This window comes from Papio anubis, chromosome 1 (assembly GCF_008728515.1).
Source record: "Papio anubis isolate 15944 chromosome 1, Panubis1.0, whole genome shotgun sequence".
Lineage (NCBI taxonomy): Eukaryota > Metazoa > Chordata > Mammalia > Primates > Cercopithecidae > Papio > Papio anubis.
In genome coordinates this window covers 159,880,352-159,902,203 of record NC_044976.1, presented here as the reverse complement: position 1 = coordinate 159,902,203, position 21,852 = coordinate 159,880,352, and the positions used below count along the sequence as shown (strand labels likewise).

Below are 21,852 nucleotides of genomic sequence, written 5' to 3'. Positions count from 1 at the left end.
GTAGGGACAGAAAGGAGAGAGCTATAAACAGAGCTTTCCTCCTCCCTTGCCCTCAGATCCCAAAATAACACTTGTCTACCCCCATCCTGCCCAGCTGGCAGAGTGGCAGGCTGAGTAAGGTGCCATTTAAAGATAACCTGGCCCTCCCCATCTGCCCCACTGGCTAGGCTGGGCTCCTGAGGCCAGGCCTTGGCTGCCTGGGACTGCTGCCGCTCCCACAGCCACGCAGAGTGTGCCTGGGTAGGGGACTGCTCACAGCTGCCATCCAAGCCAGCCTGGCTACACCCCCTTCTTTCCTGAGGCCCAGGCTGTCCTGGGCACTCTGCAAACAAGCAGAAGCCTGGCATTCTGGGAGAGGCAATCCTACAAAGGCATTGGTAAAAAATCCTTCTGGAGAAGAGTGCTTCATGTATATATAAATTTATAAGGTACTTGTGCAGCTTTGTTACATGGAAGAGTGCTCCTTCTTACCAGTAGCTTGGCAGCAGTGAGGCTGATCCTCACTGTCCTTCACCCACCCTCCACTTGCAAATCCCTCCCACCAAGAGGACAAACACAGGAGACAGTCTTTCATTTACAGCAAGAAAGATTAAAGCTAGACGCCAGGAAAAGCGTTCTGATTTAAGAGAGATGTTTGTTTATTCCGGGGCAGTGGGAGCCAAAAGACCTGGTTCCCCAACTAAGCCATGAGACCTTGGCCAAGTCCTGGTGCTCTCCTAGGCCTTACTCTCCCTAGCTGTGGACTGCAAGGAGAATTCATGTGTCCAAGACTCCAGGAAGGGTCTGACAAATCAGAGGAAGGAACTCTGGGGTTCTATGGAGGGGGACCTGTCTGCAGGAGTTGGGCTGCCAGAGGCAGGGAGGAAAAGAGGACAGAGTAACAGCATTCCGGGAGAGCACTGATTGATCAGAGGCAGTAATTAGGAAAGGAATGGAGTTTCCCTTATCTTGGAATGGCTCAACTCAAACCACTGGCCAGACAAAAGTGGAGGCAGGAACCTCCATGGCCAGATAGCAGGGGTAGGGCAGAACCAGGGTGGGATACAGCCTCCAGGGCTCATGGCATGGGAAAGTAAGGAAGCCTCAGGAATGCCTGTGTCAGTCTGCTCTGATAGAAAGAGGAGCATGGAAGGGGTTGGGAGGAGCCCTAGGCTGGTCATTCAGTCCAGGAGTGAGGTGACTCAACAGAGCACTCCTACCGGTCACAGGCAGGGTCCCAGCCCTTCCCCTCCTCCTGCCCTTCCCCACTCCAGATATCCCTGGCTACCTTCTCACCACATGCAGAGGCCTGCTAGAGATAAGGGCTGGGCATCAAGAGTTTCCCTGAATACATGCTCTTTATGCCAGGCATAGCGCTGAGCATTTTAGACTTGTTTTTTGTTTTTTGTTTTGTTTGAGACAGAGTTTCACTCTTATTGCCTAGGCTGGAATGCAGTGGCGCATTTCCGGGTTCGAGCCTCCTGGGTTCAAGTGATTCTCCTGCCTCAGCCTCCCAAGCAGCTAGGATAACAGGCATGTGCCACCACGCCCGGCTAATTTTGTATTTTTAGTAGAGATGGGGTTTCTCCATGTTGGTCAAGCTGGTCTCGAACTCCCGACCTCAGGTGATCCACTCGCCTCAGCCTCCCAAAGTGTTGGGATTACAGGCGTGAGCCACCGCACCCGGCCCTTTAGACTTGTTTAAAGAGAAGCAGGTGATGAAGCTGAAGGGCTGGGGCTTTGAAGCTATGAAAGTCCAGCTGCAAATCCCAGCAGTGTGAGCTGGGGGAACTGAAGTTCTTCCAACTTCAGTTTCCTCATCTGTACAATGGGATGAGCTCGCTGGCAATGTTTGCTGCTGGTGTTATCATTACCATCATATTCCAGACAACCTGAGGAGAACCTCCTACTGATAAAGTCTATGTTTTGTCTCATCTGATCACAGATTGCTCTGCCTCCTCTTTTCCAGGAAAGTGTTTCTTTCCCTTGCTGGGGATTAAGAGACCAGCTTGGTGAGGGTATTCCTGCCTGCCCTTACCGAGAGAAGGTGTAGTGAAGCCCCTCCAGGTCTGAAGATTTAGACAGCCTCTTCCAGGGCCCCCAGTCCTCCCACCCAAGCCCCTCCTCACTCCCAGCCAACCCTATGGACTCTTTCAGGACTCAGGTTCATTATGATGACATAAGCTAGCCCCAGCTCTCCATCTCCAAGTTCCAGCATCCCTTGTCAAGGTAAGAAGTGCAGGTTCTCCCAGTGCAGCCAGTTCTCCCCTCTGGTTGGCCCACAGGCCCTTCTCTTCACTCTCTGTCCTAGCCTAGTCACCTCCCATCCCATGAACTGAAATATATTCTTAGAATTTTGCAATTAGGAAAACACTGATGATGTTGGTGTGTGCTAGGTGTCATTGCAAGCTGGAAGTGTCATCTAGGGGTATATGCTTTGAGGAGGGCTAGTTGGAGAAAAAAGCAGAAAAGCAGGAAAGTAGCTAGAGAGGCATGAGTTTCAAGAAGGATGTGGTTTGGTTTGGTTTGGTTTGGTTTAAATAGGAAAGACTTGAGATTTCCTTTTCCTAGGGAAAAGAAGCTGGTAAGGTAGGAGAAGCTAAAGACACTAAAGAGATGGGATAATGAAGAGACAGATCAGCAGGGGTCAAGGGTACACATGGGAGAGTCAGCCCTGGGCAGGAAAAACACCCCTTCATCTGAGGATGATTCCAACAATGACAGCACCAATGGCTAGGGCTGGATGGCAACAGTGAACACAGCCACGTGGTCCCTGCAGTCATGGAGCTTTTAGTGTAGGAAAGAGGAGATGGATGGCAATGAGCACACTGAGTAGGTGGTGCTGAATTCAGAGGCATCTCTCTGTCCCTGCTGCTGCATTTATGACTGTGTCCTTCGTGAGGGCATACTCTTGCCCAGCAGGCTACCAGCAACTTTCTGGGGCAGGAGCCTATCCTCTCCTATTCCAGCTCTCTTGGGTAGGTGTGCCAACACCCACAGGGACCCAGGATGGGATAGCTCCTCTTCCAGCTGTTCTTCCCTAACCTACTAAGATTCTACTGGGCCTTCCATGGACCTGCCCTGATTCTGTCACTCCAGAACACAAGAAATACTCGCTGTCTGCACAGTCTGCTGTTGTGGCTGGGGATCAACCCTGATTTAGATTTGGGTCTCCCTGATGCCTCTGCCATTTACTGGCTGTATTACCTTGAACAAGTTCTTTAACCTCCATGAGTCCTAGTTTCTCTGTGAAATGGGATTGATAACACTGACCAACCTTGCTTAGTTAATAGAGTTGTGGAAAGATTCCAGTGAGGTAGATGTGGAAGCCTGGACGTGCGTGTAAAGGGTGTACATGGCAGGGGATTAAGGTAGGCTTTTGATGATCTCCCTGGCTTAATTTGCAGTTCCTCAGAGGGTACCTCATGTACCATGGGGCATAGTCATTGGCACTCAGTATAAACCTGCGAAGACTGATTGACCTCTCCCACCCTAAAACGCTGTCTCCACCTGGAATTAACTGTTGCCCACCTGAAATTAACTGTTGCCCTCCCTATGCTCCGGTGGCTATTGCAGTACAGGCTTGCTCTGTGAAGAGTGTATAACTGGATGGGCCCCAGGTGGCCCCAGCAGCCTGCCTTCCCTGCTAGTGAAGCCATGGGCTTGTGCATGACAGCTCTGTCCACTTGAAGGGGGAAGGGTCCATCGTAGGGAACCAGTGCAGCTGGCAGAGTCCAGGCCTGTGGGCACCGCTGGGGACAAAGCCACTCTGAATGCCTCTCAATGAGTGCTTGTGTTCTGGGAATGGGGGCGGGGTGACATCCAGCCTCTTTCCCTCTCAGCCCCCCACAGGATGTCCCAGGCTGGACGCGGCAGAGGAGGTCCCCAACAAGGGAAGGTCCAGCCCTGCCCCTCCAAGGTTGGCCCATGTGTCTGGGCATTCGGAGGTGGCACCAGGATCAGGGCTTCTGGAGTCCAGCATACTGATTGGGCCCAGGCCGGGGGCGGGTCCAGGACACAGCCAGACTTCCCTGGCCGCAGTGCCCAACTGCCCGCGGTGCCCATGTTGGCTCGGACGGGAGGAACCACAGCGGAGCCGGGGACAGGGGGAGCAGGGCAGTGCTCTGCTGGGTGAGGGGCACCCAGCTCCAGAGGCTAGGTGGGCGTCGCTGGTGGGTGGACTCCTGGGCGCTGCGCGGAGCCGCGCCGGCTGGATTAGCGCGGGCGGGGCGCTTAGTCCCACCCCCAGAGGAGGCGGAAGAGGAGCCCCAGCCTGGCCGCGGGCTGGGCCCCGCCGCAGCTCCAGCTAGCCGGCTTGGTCCTGCGGTCCCTTCTCTGGGAGGCCCGACCCGGGCCGCGCCCAGCCCCCACCATGCCACCCGCGGGGCTCCGCCGGGCCGCGCCGCTCACTGCAATCGCTCTGTTGATGCTGGGGGCTCCCCTGGGTAAGGGGATGGGGAGTGATGCGGCAGGGGTGGGATGGGGTGGGATGGGGTGGGATGGGGGCGGAGGAAGGGGAGGGGCCGATCCGAGGGGCTTGGGGTCGAGGCTTATCCAAGGCTGCCACGGGAGCCTTGGGTGTTGCTGGATCCTCAAGAAGCGGGAAGAGGGAGCGCCAGGATGCTGGGCCATGGGAGGCTGACCCCGGCGTGCAGGGTCAGCTTCAGGCAGAGGCCTCTGGAGCTCCGGAGCTGAGACCCTCAGGTTGGAGACAAGGGGCAACCCTCAGTGTTCGGGAGCCAGCAGGCTGGGGACCACCAGGGGAGTGGGGCCGAGGGCGGCTGGGGATGAACTGGCCTGGTGGCCACTGGGCACCCCCAACCCCTGCCCGCAGCGCTGGCCGGCGAGGACTGCCTATGGTACCTGGACCGGAATGGCTCCTGGCATCCGGGGTTTAACTGCGAGTTCTTCACCTTCTGCTGCGGGACCTGCTACCATCGGTACTGCTGCAGGGACCTGACCTTGCTCATCACCGAGAGGCAGCAGAAGCACTGCCTGGCCTTCAGGTGGGTTCCTGCGTCCCCACTCTCACCCCCTCCTCCATCCTTTTCTCCAGAGGCCTCCCCTTCCTCCCTCCCGGACTCCTGCCTCCTCTCCATTTCGACCTCCACATTCTTAGCTGAATGGAGTCACCAGGACTCCAGCTTGGCGGCAGAGCTAGGTGCTTAGGTGCTGGTGCCTGGGAGTTCCAGAAAAGGCATGTTAGTTACCTTCATAGGCTTTGGCCGGGCCAGGGGTTTCCAGGTTCTTTCTGGAGTCCTCCCTTTGGTCCTGCTAGGTCCTGGGGAGGCAGGGTTCAGGGTTAACACCTGGACGACAGTGTGGCTTTGTGGAAGAAGCTCTAGCACAAAGGCGGAGACTTGGGTTTGATTCCCAGGTCCACTTCTTACTAGCTGTGTGATCTTGGAGAAGACACTTGCCTTCTATGGGTCATTGCTTGCCAAATTAGTGGTTGTCAAACTTTTTAAAATATATCATATATAAAATAGATACAGAGACTTCTGATTGAAGTGGGGTTTGGAAAAAATGGCTCTAGATTATTTATAAGGCTCCTTTCAGTGTTATGCTGTATGTCAAATCATTTAAGTTGTAGATATAAAAGCAATGGTTGGGGGCGCACTGCAAATCCCCGTATGCTTCACACTAGCCAGCCAGGCAGCATAGCCTTCTGGGAAGTGGAGGTCCTCTAAGATCTCCTTCACAGGGACTGGGCAGAGCCCCACAAGGAACCCCAAATCTCAGCATGCCGTGGCCCCCCTGCTGGCCAGGAGTTGGAGCCAGCATAATGAGGACTCCCTCCTGTGAGTGTTGGAAGGTGAGAGGACCTGTTCTTTGTCTAAAGTCCCAAGACCATAGCAGGCATCGCCTCAGCTGTGATCCTCTTTGTTGCTGTGGTTGCCACCACCATCTGCTGCTTCCTCTGTTCCTGTTGCTACCTGTACCGCCGGCGCCAGCAACTCCAGAGCCCATTTGAAGGTACACCCAGTACTGGGCAAGATGAGCCTCATATGGGCTGGGCTAAGTCCCATAATGGGCAGCGGAAAGTTCATGGATTGGGTAAATTCTGTAGTAGTACGTACTTCTGTATACACACACCTGCCAGCATGAAAACCCAGAAAAATGCTTGTAAACACCTGACTATTAGAATGTGCCCAGGGGTATATGGAACATCAGACTGTGTGTGCATTTCTGTGCATACACATGAAGATTCAAATGTATACAGGAGTGCAACAATAGTGGGTGAGTGGGTGTATGTGTGCACATGACTCTTAGTAAGTACATGGGGTCAGGTCTGTAGTGATGAACATTAATTGAGTGTGCTGCAGTGGATGGCAGAATATGTGCCTGAGTGTTGGCATGTGATGCACATATGCCACAACCTGATGGACATGGGGACGGTGGTGCCATATGGGAGATCAGTGTGGGCGGAAAGGGCTAGGAGAAGACCCCCTTAGTGGCAGCTCTGCTGGATTACAGGATACCAGTCCGGAGCTGTCCTCTCCTTGCCCAAGTGAGATATTCCCTGGGCTGTGCTCCCTGGTTCATAAGGTCTCTGAAACCTGCTGAGGGGAGCAAACTTGCTAAACACAGATTGACCAGCTGGGGCCACGTGCACAGCTCCCTGCTTAAATCTGCCAAGCAGGGTGTGGGAGGAAAAGATGGCCAGCCTGGAGCTTGCCAGAGGCCAGCACCAGGGTGCTTACCTTGGTTTCCTGGGCAGGAGGAGGAGGCTTCCCATAGGAGATGGGTCTCTGAATGCTGATCCTTCTCCCCCACCTAGGCCAGGAGATTCCAATGACAGGCATCCCAGTGCAGCCAGTATACCCATACCCCCAGGACCCCAAAGCTGGCCCTGCACCCCCACAACCTGGCTTCATGTACCCACCCAGTGGTCCTGCTCCCCAATATCCACTCTACCCAGCTGGGCCCCCAGTCTACAACCCTGCAGGTAAGTAAGCAATCTGGGGCCCCTTGCTGCTGCCTTCCCCCACCCCTTGCCCTGCGACCCTCCTTGTGCCTCTCTCATTCTCAGATTGCCTCTCCCAGACTTTCTTCACCTCTAACCCGAAACCTCCAGGCCCAGTCTTTCCTATGGGTCCTGTCTGCCCTGGGGGTAGGGGGGTTACTTTTCATCCACCTATGCCACCACTCACCCTCATCCTGTCTCTTTGGCTTTCAGCTCCTCCTCCCTATATGCCACCACAGCCCTCTTACCCGGGAGCCTGAGGAACCAGCCATGTCTCTGCTGCCCCTTCAGTGATGCCAACCTTGGGAGATGCCCTCATCCTGTACCTGCATCTGGTCCTGGGGGTGGGCAGGAGTCCTCTAGTCACCAGGCCCCAGACCAAGCCAAGCCCTGGGCCCTACTGGGGACAGAGCCCCAGGGAAGTGGAACAGGAGCTGAACTAGAACTATGAGGGGTTGGGGGGAGGGCTTGGGATTATTTTTACTGGGGGCAAGGGAGGGAGATGACAGCCTGGGTCACAGCGCCTGTTTTCAAATAGTCCCTCTGCTCCCAAGATCCCAGCCAGGAAGGCTGGGGCCCTACTGTTTGTCCCCTCTGGGCTGGGGTGGGGGCAGGGAGGAGGTTCCATCAGCAGCTGGCAGTAGCCCTCCTCTCTGGCTGCCCCACTGGCCAGATCTCTGGCCTGCTGGATTAAAGCTGTAAAGACGTAACTCATATCAGTCGCATCATTGGACCCATCCACACTTTCCAGGAACACCGCCTTCAGCTGGGCCCAGACTGTTGCCTACTCCATATACCAAAAGTAGGGGAGGGCCAGCACCAGCACTGGAGCACAGCACCATCCTCCCCCCCATCCACACGCAGACCAAGGCAGACTGTTCCTGGGCTGCTTCCTAAAGACAATGAGGTAAATTTCGCCATGGCTCTAAAGAGATGCTCGTTTGCACTACAGATATTCCCTGCTAGGGATCAACAGCTCTACAGCAGCTGAGGCACTTCTAACTGTACAAAGGCAGTTCTCATTCAGGTACCCTTAGGTTCATTCTGGGCCCCACCACTTTCTGACCTTGGCCATGTCTCCCAAGGTTTCCAAGCCTCAGTGTCCCCATCTATAGAATGGGGATAGGACAGGCGCTGTAGTTCATGCCTGTAATCTCAGTACTTTGAGAGGCCGAGGCGGGCAGATCACCTGAGGTCAGGAGTTCAAGACTAACCTGGCCAGTAGGGTGAATCCCTGTCTCTGCTAATATTTAAAAAAAAGCCGGGCACGGTGGCTCAAGCCTGTAATCCCAGCACTTTGGGAGGCCGAGATGGGTGGATCACGAGGTCAGGAGATCAAGACCATCCTGGCTAACACAGTGAAACCCTGTCTCTACTAAAAAATACAAAAACTAGCCGGGCGAGGTGGCGGGCGCCTGTAGTCCCAGCTACTCGGGAGGCTGAGGCAGGAGAATGGTGTAAACCCGGGAGGCGGAGCTTGCAGTGAGCTGAGATCCGGCCACTGCACTCCAGCCTGGGCGACAGAGCGAAACTCTGTCTCAAAAAAAAAAAAAAAAAAAAAAAATTAGCCAAGCATTGTGGCGGGCACCTGTAATCCCAGCTACTCGGGAGTCTGAGGCAGAAGAATCACTTGAACCCAGGAGGCGGAGGTTACAGTGAGCTGAAATTGTGCCACTGCACTCCAGCCTGGGCGACAGAACCAGGATCTGTCTCTAAATAAATAAATAAATAAATCGAATGGGTATAATACCCCATGGCTGTCAGGAGGGTGAAATATTATGTACATTAAACTGTTAGTCCTGTCCTTTCCTCCCTGATTAGAGGTCCTAGGACTAGGAGCCAGGTAGAGACACTGGGTGACCCAAGAACCTGGTGCAAGGTGCTTCTGTCAGCTGCTTGGATCCCAGTCCCCAGGCCCATGTCTGTGACCCCCGCTGAGCCACGCAGTGGGGGATGTGACCTTTTCTCCCTCTCCTCCCACAAATACTGCCTAGAAGAGCCTCCCACCTCTGGAGCTGCCTGGCTGTCTTCCATCTCCTTGTTCCCTGGGGTCATGGTCCTTGTGCTCTCAGGACTTGTCTGGTGACAGATCCAGGGAAGGAAGTTTTATTGTTTTTAATTCAAGTGGGAAAAGTGTAAGCTCAGTTTGGCAAAGCCCCACCAGTGAGGAGCCCCTCCCCTCCCCAAGCCCCTTATCCAAGTATCCTCTAAGCCCAGCCCTCCTTTTCTCCCCATGCACAGGTACTCCAGCCCCACAGCAGCCTCAGGCTCTGCTCTCCTGCCCTGCCCCCTCAGACCTCTGGGCTCCTGCAGCCCAGCTGGGTTCTGGGTAGGGCCATTGTGCTGACCATGCCCCCATGCAGGGTGCTGCCCCCTACTCTGTACCCTGCATGACCAGGCTGGGGCCCCCGACCTCTGAGTTTGGCCTGACTAGGGCCTGTGTTGCTGTGGTGCTAGGCTAGGCTGCTGGCCTAAGAGTGGCCAAGAAAGTGTGGCCCCCCTCAGCACCCTTCCCCCAGCACTTCTGGGGTGGCTTTCTGCCACCCACATAATCTTGAGGATTATCCCTTGTCATGCAGCCTGGAAGGCAAGAACTCCTGAGCCAGGGTTTTGGGGCCAGGGTCAGAAATTCCCCTGGCAGAGCCCTGCCCCTAGATTCACAGCTTTCCCCTTCCCAGTGAAATATCCATGGGGCCCATGTGTCTGCCCCTGGATCAGACCCAGACAGGGAGGGGCTGCTGATGCTGGTAGAGACAGGGTTGAGGCCACAGGTACAAATCCACTTTCTCTTTGAGGGTGGGGACAAGAGGTGGGGGCTGGAGCCCTGGAGTCCCTGGCTTCACAATTTAGGAAAGAGGGTCTCCAAGTCCTCTGAGGTTTGGAGTCCAGTCTCCTCTCTCCTGAAGCTGAGAGCTGGAAGAGATCGACATATTAAGGTTTTTGAGTTTCTCTGAGAAATGATGTGAAATGTATGCAAGGTGATGCCAGTCAGAATTAATTATCCTTGAATCAACAACCTGGTGTCAATGAAAAAATGCTTTGTAGTCTGGGATAGGAGGCAGGTTTACCCCAGCCATAACTGAGACTGGAAGAGTGGGGTTGCCCCATTTCCAGTCAATTCACTCCGCAAAACACTGAAGAGAATTCGAAGAAAAGGAGAAAACTGCAACAAAGTAGGACTGTCACGTGCTCTGAGCAGTGATGAGGTCTCTCACATATCCTAGAGTTCTTTAAATGGAGGCAATCAGCCCTGCATCTCTTCCCAAAGCACTGCAGTCTCCTCTGACCCCACCTCATCTGACTCATCATCTGGGAAACAAGGGGAGCCCAGCGGGGCCAGGGGAGTACAAAGCTGTAGTTGCCCCTCCAGATCACCTTGTTCCTCAACTAGCACCCCTGAAAGCCAATCAGGGACCCCATAAGGGCAGGCAGAAGTGAGGGTGGGAGAGGCAGTGTCCCTCAAGGATTGGGGGACCTCAGGACCTCTCTGGCTAAATCATGTTTGAAGTTTGGTAGAAAGGGCTTCCTAAGGTGACACCTTTTTAAGGTGTTGGAGCCTTAAGATTTGGAGGTAGGTTGTTTGGGTTCAGGTGAGCATCCAGTGCTTTCCTGCAGCACCGTCACAGCCTTATTTCAGTGAGGGAAGGAAGGAGAGCTGTTAATGAGAAGTAGTTCTATGGCCTGAAGACCTGGGCTCAAAACAAAACCAACAAACAAAAAAGACCTGAGCTCTGCCTTTTATTAGCTGTGTGATCATGGATATATTAGTTAACCTCTCTGGGCCAAACTCTATCTGCAAAATAGAATACTGGTATCCACCTCACAGAGTTGAAGGATCAGCTGAAGCAACCTAAAGCATCTAGCTAGTGCCCAGCACCCAGCAGGCACAGGGGGGTGCAGTGGGGCTGACAGTGGCGTCAGTCGAGTCCTGCTAGGCTGGGAGGGAATGGTGAATCCTGCAAGGGGCGGTCTGGAAGGCATAGGTGGAGAAGAGGGGCATTTTTAGACAAAAGCAAGACGAGTGCATTCTTAGGGCAGGAATCTTGCCAGGCTGGGCCTGCTCAGGAGGAAGGGATTTCACAGGGGGATGGGAGGGGTCAGGTGCAGGGAAGGAGCTAGGGCAGGGACACATGGAAATACAATGGGCAGGGGGGGAAAGGTTGGCAAGAAAGGAGAGACACCTTGGGGGAGGGGAGAAGGGCCTCCCTCCTTCCCCCTAGGTGAACAGAAGGGCGGCACTTCAGGCAAGGAGTAAAGGAGGGAGGGGCAAGTAAGGGAAGGGCCCTAGAGGACTGGAGGAAAGAGGGAGGGAGAGGCAGGAGGGGCATAGGCAGGACGAGTGGGAGGTGCTGAGGGAAGGGTGCTGAGGGGGGCCACACTCTATTGGCCACTCTTAGGCCAGCAGCCTAGCCCAGCACCACAGCGACACAAGCCCTAGTCAGGCCAAACTCAGAAGTCAGGGGCCCCAGCCTGGCCATGCAGGGTGCAGAGTAAGGGGCAGCACATGGCAGTCCCAACTTGGTGGTCCAGAAGCTCATGGGTGACCTATATCCAGATCTCATGTTTCTTAAAGAGTGCCGTATGTGTGCTACAGTGCCCAGGCCTACAGCCCCTTGCTCACCTGCAGGTTGAGCTTCTGTGAGGACAAGTGAGGCCAGCGCCTTGGCAGCTGCTGGTGCCTACCATCCCACCCTCAGCCAGCACCAGGGCCTAGGTCCCAGTGCTGGCATCCCTTGGGGTGGCCCAGGGAAGGTGGAGGGAAATACACTTTTCCCATCTGGATAGGGCCAGGAGGCAAGAAGCTTGGGGTGCAACAGCTGGGCCCTGCAGGCCAGGAGAGCTGAGAGGTGAAGCCTCCCTTCCTTGTGGGTAGGAGCTAGGGAATGTGATTCCCCAGGAAGTGATGGAGGGTGGGGGGACAGAGTGGATGATATGACAGTGGGGGCTGCAGGCAGAGACTGTGGGGGTCAGACCGTGGCTTCATCCAGGTTGCTAGATGAACCCAAAGGTAGGAGACTTGGGTTCAAATCCGGATTCATCAACTTGGACAAGTCATTTGCTGTCTTTGAACCTGTTTTTTTTGTCCCTGTACCGTACGGGCACCAGACAAGGATAGAGCCTTTCTGGATGTTCCCCCCTAAGTTTTAGGAAAGGAAGCTGGATAGATGGGTGACTGCCAGTGCTGGTGGGGCAGGTGGGCAGCAGTGGGTGCATGGCCCAGCAGAAACGCAGCCTCCGGAGTTCGGGCCCCTTTTCCGAAGCTCACCAGGCTATCTACCCATCTTTTCCTCCTCCCTCGAACTGCCTCCCTCCCCCTGGTCCCTAGCACAGCTCCAGGGCGTCCCTGGAGCAGCCGAAGAATCTGGGTTGCGGTCCACCCCCAGGTGGCGCTGCGCTTCCGCACCAGGTTCAAGTGCACCAGAGGAATGATTACATCATCCAGGGCAGAAACAGCATCCCGCAGGAGCACCGCGGAGGGGCCGCTCACTTGTTGCTCGGGACAGTAGGGAGTGGTTTTTCTCTCTGGCTAAATCATGTTTGAAGTTTGGTAGAAAGGGCTTCCTAAGGTGACACCTTTTTAAGGTGTTGGAGCCTTAAGATTTGGAGGTAGGTTGGGTTCAGGTGAGCGTCCAGTGCTTTCCTGCAGCACCGTCACAGCCTTACTTCAGTGAGGGAAGGAAGGAGAGCTGTTAATGAGAAGCAGTTCTATGGCCTGAAGACCTGGGCTCAAAACAAAACCAACAAACAAAAAAGACCTGAGCTCTGCCTTTTATTAGCTGTGTGATCATGGATATATTAGTTAACCTCTCTGGGCCAAACTCTATCTGCAAAATAGAATACTGGTATCCACCTCACAGAGTTGAAGGATCAGCTGAAGCAACCTAAAGCATCTAGCTAGTGCCCAGCACCCAGCGGGCCCAGGGGGTGCAGTGGGGCTGACAGTGGGGGCTGACAGTGGAAGCTCTAGCTGGCCTTAGCTCCAGCTCATACCCTTTAGGTCTAGGAGCCAGTGTGTGTCTGTCTCCTCTCCTCTGGGCCCAGTGATTGCTTAGGTGACTGGGGTGACGGGCAAGTGGGTGGAGGGAATGGGAAAGAGTGTGCCCTGGGATCTGAGGGCTTTACCCCAGGACTAGACTGCCCTCTGGTTTTGGGCAGACCTAGCACAGTGATCCTGCTTCCTAGCTGGGGTAGCCCACCCTCACCTCAATGATGGTGAAACTGCTGTGCCTCCTGCTGTTGAGGCAACCTGGAGGCAGAGAAACCTACAAGTGACACAGACCCAAGGTGGCAGTTCCACAGTGCCAAGGGGTGCCAGCACCTTCAAGAGAATGAAATTCAGAAAGATGCCTTTCATCTACACACGATGGTGGGCATGGCAGCATTGTCAGCATTCCTGCAGTTGGGGCAGGAAGTGGAATTGGTGAATAGATGGGGAGGGCTGGGGAAGATGAGGCCCTTCTGAGCCCTAGGGTACACAGGTATGGGTGCTATTCTCCAAATAGTCACTCCACTTCTCTGCCTGCTGCCTTCCTGGGCCTGTGACTGCTGTGAGGACCTGGCCCTGAGCCTGTGGTTAGGCAGAGTCATGGAATGAGCATCCCTAAACATGCCTAATATAGCCATCCCAGCGCCCTGCGCTCCACTCTGCCCCAGCACCCCTGAGAACAGCTCTGGCTACTGACTCCAGGCAGCAGGACTGGTTCAGGAGCAGACCTAGTAGAGGCCTGGCCTTCTAGACCTGAACAACCAGGTCAGTGGAGAGTCCTCTGCTCAGAGTTCAGATTTTCCTCCATGCTGCACTTTCTGAGGATGTGAATTTATTTCATGGCCAACTCAAATAGCATGGCAGGGAACCTCAGCTTCTAGAGTCCTCCAGGGAGCCCAGGGTTAGGATCAGGACTCACAGTTCAGGACAACAGGTGGGGCACAGCCATTCACAGCTAAAGGTTTGTATATATTATCAAAATCTTATGGAAAAACAGATACACAGCTATTTATACAGCAGCAGGTGGGTGTGAGGAAAATGTCTACTTTGGCATCAAACCTTCAAGTCCAGCTGCTGTCTGTCCCACTCCTCCTGTCTGGAGTCTACTCCCACCAGGCACTGTCCATCCAGGCCACTGCCCCTGCCACATCCTCTGATTAGCCTGGACTTTGGGGTATCCTCAGCCCCTCCCCATGCTCCCCTTTGTGCCCCCGTGCCTCTCCATCTTTCTGCCATTGTCCCACACAGAGTGCCACTGGCCCAGCAGCTTTGCCCCGTGGGCTCCTCAGAGGCCTGAATCCTGGCCCTAGAGGGCAGTGGGGCTGGGGTGGATGTGGTCCCTGTGGGACATCTTTCCTGGATCACAGGTCTTTTGCAGCTTGCCAGCTACATGGGCCCTGGACAGTGCCATCTTCTCAGCGATGTGCTAAAAGGACTCTTCTTGTCCGGAAACCTGAGCTCCAGGTATTAAAGCAAAATTTGGAGAGCCTCAGAGACAAGAAAAGGAAAGCGAGAAGAGATAAGGCATCCTTCCTTGAGCGTGACCCAGGCCTTGACTGTCCCATGGCAGAATAGGGACATCCACAGCAGGTCAGCCAGGGACGGGGTGGGCAGGGTCTGTGTAGCCCTGGGAGGTGAGGCCTGAGCAGTCATGGCATTGGCAGATGGTGCCTGGTAGCCTGGTCCTACTGAAGCAGTTTGGGCACTTCCACCTGTAGGGGCAAAGTAGAGACAGGTTAGAGAAGGGAGCTTGGCCACCTCACCTCCCTCCCTACTGGAAGGACACAGGAGACACTGCAATATGTTATGTCTGTGGAATGTGAATGAGGTGTTGACACTGAAGGAGCATTTTTCCTTGTCTGTAAAAATTGGATGTCATCGAGTGACCACTGGAATTACAATGGAAATTGTCCTTTATCTCATGATATCTTGTCCCAGATGATGTTGTGGGGGTTGGGTATCCAGCCAAATGGACAAACGATCATGGACTTTGTCACCCAGGCCAGACTTCCAGGGGAGGCAGAGCTTGGAGAAGTAGGGTGTCCAGGGATGGCTCCTGTGTCCATAGCACTGGCTAGGCAAAGGTAGACTCTCCTGAGAGGTGAGTCTCCCAGAGACCTTTCGGATGGACTGACCTGTAGGACTCGGCTTGTCCTGAGAGGAGGCTAAGTAAAACATGGATCATTTTTGTTTGGGGAAATGGAGAAGACTTAAAGGAAGGACCCGAGGCAAAACTACTCTGTAGAGGCCATTTCTCCATTTTAAGGAGAAACAGGCTTCACTGCAGGATGAAAGAGAAGCATGGAGTGAGGGGCTAAAGGAAGCTCCTTAAAGGAAGGATAGAGTCTCAGCTCTAGGGAATGTACAAGTGTGACCTGCCTGCAGGCAGAAGGATGCATAAGATGACCTGAAGTTCCCTATGGGCCCTGGGAGTCTATTTCATCTGCAGCCGACATGAGCTCCTCTGCATGCCTTCCCTTTTGCAGTCCTGCCCTCTCCTCCAGGCCCTAACCAGCCCCGCCCTGTTGGTTCACGCCAACAACTACTTAACTTCTTGAGCTGCTTGAGGTTGCTGGAGCGGATGGCGGCCAATAGCTGGTCACGGGAGTTCTTCTCCTGGGCAGGGAGGACTTTGTCTCCCATCTTCCTCTGGGTAGCTGGTGAGAGTGAATTCTTCAGGTTTTCCATGATAAGGGGTGGAGCCAAGGGAGGGGGAGGGGGAGGTGGGGCAGCTGGAGCTCCCCCTTTTTTGGGTGAGTTCTTTGGAGAGGGCTTTGGAGATGGTTGAGGTGAAGGTTTTGGGGAGCCTTTGGCCAGAGCCCCGGCCTTGGGTACCTCCAGCAGATCCTTCTTCTCTCCCTTGGCTTCCTGTGCCTGCCTTTGCTCCTGCAGCCGCTTTTGTCTCTGCTTGTCCATGTTGCGGCTGAGCAGATTGGTGACGGTCATTCGGGGCCCGGCCAGCTCAAAATGGTAGCCCAGCTTGAGCAGGGTAGTATTCTCCTTCAGCAGCTTGGCGATCTCCATCTCTGTCTTGCCTCCACAGATGTGTCGCTGGTTGTGGAAGCGGAGCTCGGTCAGTGTGTTGTTCTGGAGGAGGGCCCGGAAGATGGCCAGGATGCCTTTGCCTGTGATGTGGTTGGAGTCCAGGTTGAGGCTGGTGATGGTCTTGTTGGCCTTGAGCATGATGGCAATGGCAAAGGCCACGTGGTCATCGGCTCGCGTGTTGGCCAAGGCAAACACCTTAACCACAGTGTTGAATTCCAGAGCCTCAGTAAACCGGACCAAGATCTCATTTGTGATGCAGTCTGAGTTGTTGACATTCACCTCAGTCATCTCAGGGTCATTGTTCTTCACTCTTTCCAGAGGCTCATCAAATATGCTGGGAGCTGCCTCCTCCTCCGCCTTGGCTGGCCCTTCAGAGGGCTTGGTGGGGCCACTGGGCATCTGTTTCTCGGGTGTTTTAGTCTTGCTGTCTTCCTTGGCTTCCTTTTCATGTAAGGGTTCATCCTTCTTGACTTTTTCATTCTCCTTTTTGGTGTCTGTGTTCCCAGTTCCTCTTTTTACCTTCTCATCCTCCTTTTTCATGTCTGTGTTCCCACCTGCTCTTTTCATCTTCTCACCCTCTTTTCTGGTGTCTGTGTTCCTACGTTCCCCTTTTACCTTCTCATCATCCTCTTTCTTGGCCACCTCCTTCATCTCCTCTCTCTTTTTATCCTTGTCCCTGCTCAAGCCTGTGTTCCTGTCACTCCCTTTCTTCTCCTCTTCCTTCTTGGTGGCCACTGCCCTCTCCTCTGCTCTTCCATCCTTCCCTGCCTCCTTCTTATCCACTGCAGCCCTGACCCGGCCCTTGTCAATGCCCCGGATGATCTTCTCCTCCTTGGGCTTCTCACCACTCTTGCCATCAGCTTCATCTCTGTCTCTAGAGAAGCTTTTCTTTAAACCACCCCTCTTTGGCTCCTTCCCCAGATCTGAGTCCCGTCTGGGGCCCAGGGCTTTTTTGCTGGCATCTCTGCCCCTTTCCTCTCCATTCTTGGCATCTGTCTTGGTCTCCACTTGCTTGCTTTCCTAAGAATTCAGAAAAGAAAAATAAACATGAAAAGCTGGCTACAGAGGGAGAGGAATGAGTATGGGGATGTGTGGGGGAGCGCTTACGTAACTGCCCTTGAGCCTCTGAAGGACAGTTGTGTTGTTTGGGAGACTGGGGTGGATGTCTCCATTGAGGACAGCAAAAGAGGGACTCAGGTTTAAGCTGCAGAAATGGAATGACATCAGACTCAAGGCCTCAGGGTCATGAGACAACCAAACACCTGCAAATGTTGTGGCAGTTCCTTTTATGGAGTATTCTCAGACCCAGAATTGCCCTTTCCTATCATGGGTGATTTAGAAGAACTGCTTCTAAGCAGTGCCCTGCCAAGCACATTGGAACCTGAGGCAAAAGGTGAAATACTAACACTGATTCTGTCTTTAAAATTTTGCATTGCTGTTTATTGTGGACTTTTTGCATTAGTTTTATTTTAAAAAATATACATGAGGCCAGGCGCGGTGGCTCAAGCCTATAATCCCAGCACTTTGGGAGGCCGAGTGGGCGGATCACGAGGTCAGGAGATCGAGACCATCCTGCCTAACACGGTGAAACCCCGTCTCTACTAAAAAATACAAAAAAACTAGCCGGGCGAGGTGGCCGTCGCCTGTAGTCCCAGCTACTCGGGAGACTGAGGCAGGAGAATGGCGGGAACCCGGGAGGCGGAGCTTGTCGTGAGCCCAGGTCGCGCCACTGCACTCCAGCCTGGGCGACAGAGGGAGACTCTGTCTCAAAAAAAAAAAAAAATACATATATATATACATGAAGGCCGGGCGCGGTGGCTCATGCCTGTAATCCTAACACTATGGGAGGCTGAGGCAGGCGGATTACCTCAGGTCAGGAGTTCGGGAGTTTGGGACCAGCCTGGCCAACATGGAGAAACCCGTCTCTACTAAAATACAAAATTAGCCAGACATGGTGGTGCATGCCTATAATCCCAGCTACTCAGGAGGTTGAAGCAGGAGAATCACTTGAACCTGGGAGGTGGAGGTTGCGGTGAGCCGAGACTGCGCCATTGCACTCTAGCCTAAGCAACAAGAGCAAAACTCTGTCTCAAAAAAAAATATATATATATATATATGTGTGTGTGTTTGTGTGTGTGTGTGGTGTGTGTATACACACACACACATACATGAAAACATCAGTTATCTTACTCACTGACTTTTTGGCATCCACTTGTATTCTGTGCCCAAAGTGAGTGCCTCACATCCCCTCACCTTAGTCCTGGCCCCAGTTTTTAAGGAGTAGGTCAGTAGTTCTGAAATACAGGAATTTTATAAGCCAATACATTTCCAAAGGAAAAATAAAACTGGAGGGATCAACATATGCTAACATTTTGTTTTACCAATTAAGGATATTTGTAATTTTTTTTTTCTTAGAGATGGGGGTCTCGTTATGTTGCCCAGGCTGGACTCAAAATCCTATCCTCAAGCAGTCCTCCCACCTCAGCCTCCCAAAGTGCTGAGATTACAGGTGGGAGCCGCCATGCCCATCCGGTATTTTAAAATTCTATCTACCATCATCATCTCATCAAAATAAGAAGGAGCTTATTTTAAAGAAGGTAGGCATAACAGAGTAAAGAATATACCTTAACAACAAATATGTGTGTTTTTTAAAATTCACAGTATTGTCCTTATTTTTAGTAAAAACTTAGCTAAGGACAAGCACCTCTCTGTGGAGAGCCCTGGAATTCATTGGGTCAGCTGATCTCTGGAAGACTCTGCCAGATTCTGGATCTTGGATTCTATGACTCAATTTTGACCCCCGAGACACCGAGAAGTTTGTGAGAGAGGCCATGGGACCCTAGTCAGTTGAGCTGCGATGGGGGCTTGAGGTTTTTTTTTTTTTTTTTTTTTTTTTGAGACAGAGTCTTGCTCTGTCACCCAGGCTGGAGTGTGATGGCGTGATCTTGGCTCATGGCAACCTCTGCCTCCCAGGTTCAAGTGATTCTCCTGCCTCAGCCTCCTGAGTAGCTGGGATTACAGGCGCGCGCTACCACGCCCAGCTAATTTTTGTATTTTTAGTAGAGACGGGGTTTCACCATGTTGGTCAGGCTGGTCTCTAACTCCTGACCTCCTGATCCACCCACCTTGGCCTCCCAAAGTGCTGGGATTACAGGCGTGAGCCACCGTGCCTGGCCAGGGGCTTGAGTTTTATACACAGCATAAGCCACCCACCCACACCTCCGTGGATCCCTGTTTCTTCCTCCATAAGGGTGCACCGAGCCTGAGCCCTGTTTTGAGAGCACTTGCTTCTCATCTTCATCAGAGAAGCAGAGGAAGTGGCAGGGTTAGACATTAGACTTAACTGTCCAACTGTGATGGAGACCCCAGAGCAACTGGGACTTAAAGGGAGGCTGTGATGTCCTCCCCTAAAGGTTTTTCAAGAGGAAGAGACTACGGTTTGAATATTTAAAAAGTTTTCTTTCAAGAGTGCCAGGTTGGGGTGTGGGGAGAGGGCAGGCAAGAAAGGAAAGCAGCTCTCTATCACACTCTCTGGCCCATGTTGCATTTCTTCAACCTCCACTCCTCGCCAAGGGAATGGAAAGAAAAGTGAGTCCTATGGAAACGGTTTGTACCTGCACCACAAACACATGCCATTGGGGACCAGCCCCTAGGTTTTTTTAGCAGTGAGAGTCCTTGGCTCCTCTGCTAGAATCACAATAAGCAGCCAAGGGGCACAGCGCCTAGTGAGATAGCGCCTTGGAATGTATCTGTTCTAGCCTTCTGCCCTGCAGGCCCCAAGGTCCAGCTGCGCTGGAGGCCCCACTGGGGCTGTGGTGATGGAGCAAGGGGCAGAGAGCTCCCCCTCACACTCACTCAGGCCCCCAGGGAACTGGGTTTGACCCTAAGATCAACTGGATTCTACCCCAGAGCAGAAGTGATGGTGACCTTACTGAACCTTGATTTGAAAGGGACCGAAGGAGAGGAGTATACAAATAGAGTGGAAACAAGGAAACTCAATGGATCAGCCCTTTTAGGAAGCTCTTATAATGATCTGCCCATAGTTTGATCAGGAATTCCATCTCCTATTCCCTGATCTCATCAAGTTGAGAGCAGTTTCATCAGTGATTCTGTCCACTTTGGGAGCTTGGAGGTGAGAGCTGGAGGCACCGGCTTCTCTAGGCCCATGGTCTAGAGATCAGGCCCTAAGGCAGAGACTCCTGCCCTCCCCTCTTCCTTCCCTTCCCAAAATGTGCACACTTCGGAAGTTCTCAGAGCCCACTGTGCACTGCATAACTTCCCTTTCCAGAGTTCCTACGCCACTTGTAGGCTTCACTCAGAGAGAAATCGGGGATCCAGAGAAATCATGACTTAACTAACTTCACCTAGCAAGTTCAGGGAAAGCTGGGTTTCAGACCTGACTGTCTCACTAACAGCCACCAAGTCAGTGTAACTATCTCTGACCTTCCCCATCAGGGGCCAAAGCAGCTCCTCTCTGCCCACCCAGCATCCCTGGGGTGCCCAAGTGCCCAGCTACCACAGAGCTCACCCACTAGCCTCCTCTTTTCACACAGCCCCCTTCAGAGCTAGGACTCCCATTCAGACCCTTCCCTCTCACCCCTAGCCAGGACTCAATTTAACCTTCTTTCTTTCCTTATTTTTTTATTCTTTTTTTTCTTTGAGACGGAGTTTCACTCTTGTTGCCCAGGCTGGAGTGCAATGGTGCAATCTCAGCTCATTGCAACCTCCACTTCCTGGGTTCAAGTGATTCTGCTGCCTCAGCCTCCTGAGTAGCTGGGATTACAGGCATGCGCCACCACGCCCAGCTAATTTTGTATTTTTAGTAGAGATGGGGTTTCTCCGTGTTAGTCAGGCTGGTCCTGAACTCCCAACCTCACGTGATCCGCCCGCCTCAGCCTCCCAAAGTACTGGGATTACAGGAGTGAGCCACCATGCCCAGGCTCAATTTAACCTTCTTCCCTGACACCCCACATCCTGACTTCTCCCCTTTGTCCTAATCCAGGACTATTCCCCACTCCCTCCTAGTTACCTCCCCTACACTGGGGTCCTAGTTGGCAAGGATCTGCCAAGTGTCTGTTCTTGAGGAGGTGTGCCAACACTTTAAAAAGAACCTAATGAAAAACAGGCTGGGGGTGGGAGAGAAAGGGTTGATTAATCATCAGTTTCCTCCAAATAGCCAGGAATGAGAGGGGCTGGGGCTGGTTGCAGCTTGTGTAGCCCTGAGCACTCAGACGTTGCCTTAAAAGGAGAAGGAGCCCAGAGTCCTCCCAGGGCTGGGATTTCTGTTGAACTGAGCTCCTCGGAGCCGGCACATAGCAGAGCTGCTTCCTTCGTGCTAATCTGAAAGGGAGGCTAGAACAACTTCTTCTTGCTTCTAGAATTGATGGTGCATCCCGGTGACCTTGAGAGGTTATTTTTGCCTGTGTTTCTGTCTCTAGACCTTACTTAACTGCCTATCCCTTATAGCAGGAGTAGTTTAGGTTAAATATAACAAACAACTTCCATGCAGTAAAGGTCCAGAGGCCTCTTGATGAGAAAACTAGGTAGCAACAGTTATTTTTTTCCCTTTGCGAAAAGCATTAGGGTTAGGGGAATCGCACGGGGTAGTTTGGGAGTCCTGGATGGAGGCAGGGGAATGGAAAGGATGACCTCTGAAAGCCTGTACTGACCTATGACTCACTGAGGTACCTAGTGATCAGGCTCAGAGGTAAGAAACGGTTCTTTGCCCCCATCTCCTCCAGGCCTTATGGCGACATGATGTTGCTCTGTGTCTGCCACGTGCATTAGGATCCAAGTTTAATGCCCTTGATAGGTTCAGATGGGCAAAGCACAGCATTTTCTCCCTTACCTTGGCCCTTCTGATGCTGCTTCCTCT

At 53.1% G+C, this 21,852-nt stretch overlaps 2 protein-coding genes across 2 annotated transcripts in view; one reads left to right on the top strand and one right to left on the bottom strand.

Moving 5' to 3' along the window:
• Positions 1-4,038: 4,038 nt before the first annotated feature.
• On the top strand, positions 4,039-7,660 carry SHISA4 (shisa family member 4). Its single transcript, XM_003893301.4, has 5 exons — positions 4,039-4,424; positions 4,814-4,985; positions 5,822-5,955; positions 6,761-6,928; positions 7,160-7,660. The coding sequence occupies exons 1-5, from the start codon at positions 4,352-4,354 to the stop codon at positions 7,204-7,206; spliced, it is 594 nt and encodes a 197-aa protein (XP_003893350.1). The 5' UTR covers positions 4,039-4,351; the 3' UTR covers positions 7,207-7,660.
• Positions 7,661-10,668: 3,008 nt separating this feature from the next.
• Positions 10,669-21,852, bottom strand: part of LMOD1 (leiomodin 1) — a 62,186-nt gene continuing 51,002 nt past the window's right edge. Inside the window, exons 5-6 of the mRNA XM_009190132.4 lie at positions 15,483-16,997; positions 10,669-14,644 (exon numbers count right to left, since the gene is read on the bottom strand). Coding sequence (XP_009188396.1) covers positions 14,618-14,644; positions 15,483-16,997 — 1,542 coding nt within the window. The 3' untranslated portion in view covers positions 10,669-14,617. The remainder of the gene's footprint in view (positions 14,645-15,482; positions 16,998-21,852) is intronic.

Bases quoted from the DNA above. Each gene is read 5' to 3' on its own strand.
- SHISA4 (XM_003893301.4), top strand. From the start codon at position 4,352: ATGCCACCCGCGGGGCTCCGCCGGGCCGCGCCGCTCACTGCAATCGCT. The intron at 4,986-5,821 runs GTGGGTTCCTGC...CTTTGTCTAAAG, and splicing joins AAGCACTGCCTGGCCTTCAG to TCCCAAGACCATAGCAGGCA. The intron at 6,929-7,159 runs GTAAGTAAGCAA...TTTGGCTTTCAG, and splicing joins CCCAGTCTACAACCCTGCAG to CTCCTCCTCCCTATATGCCA.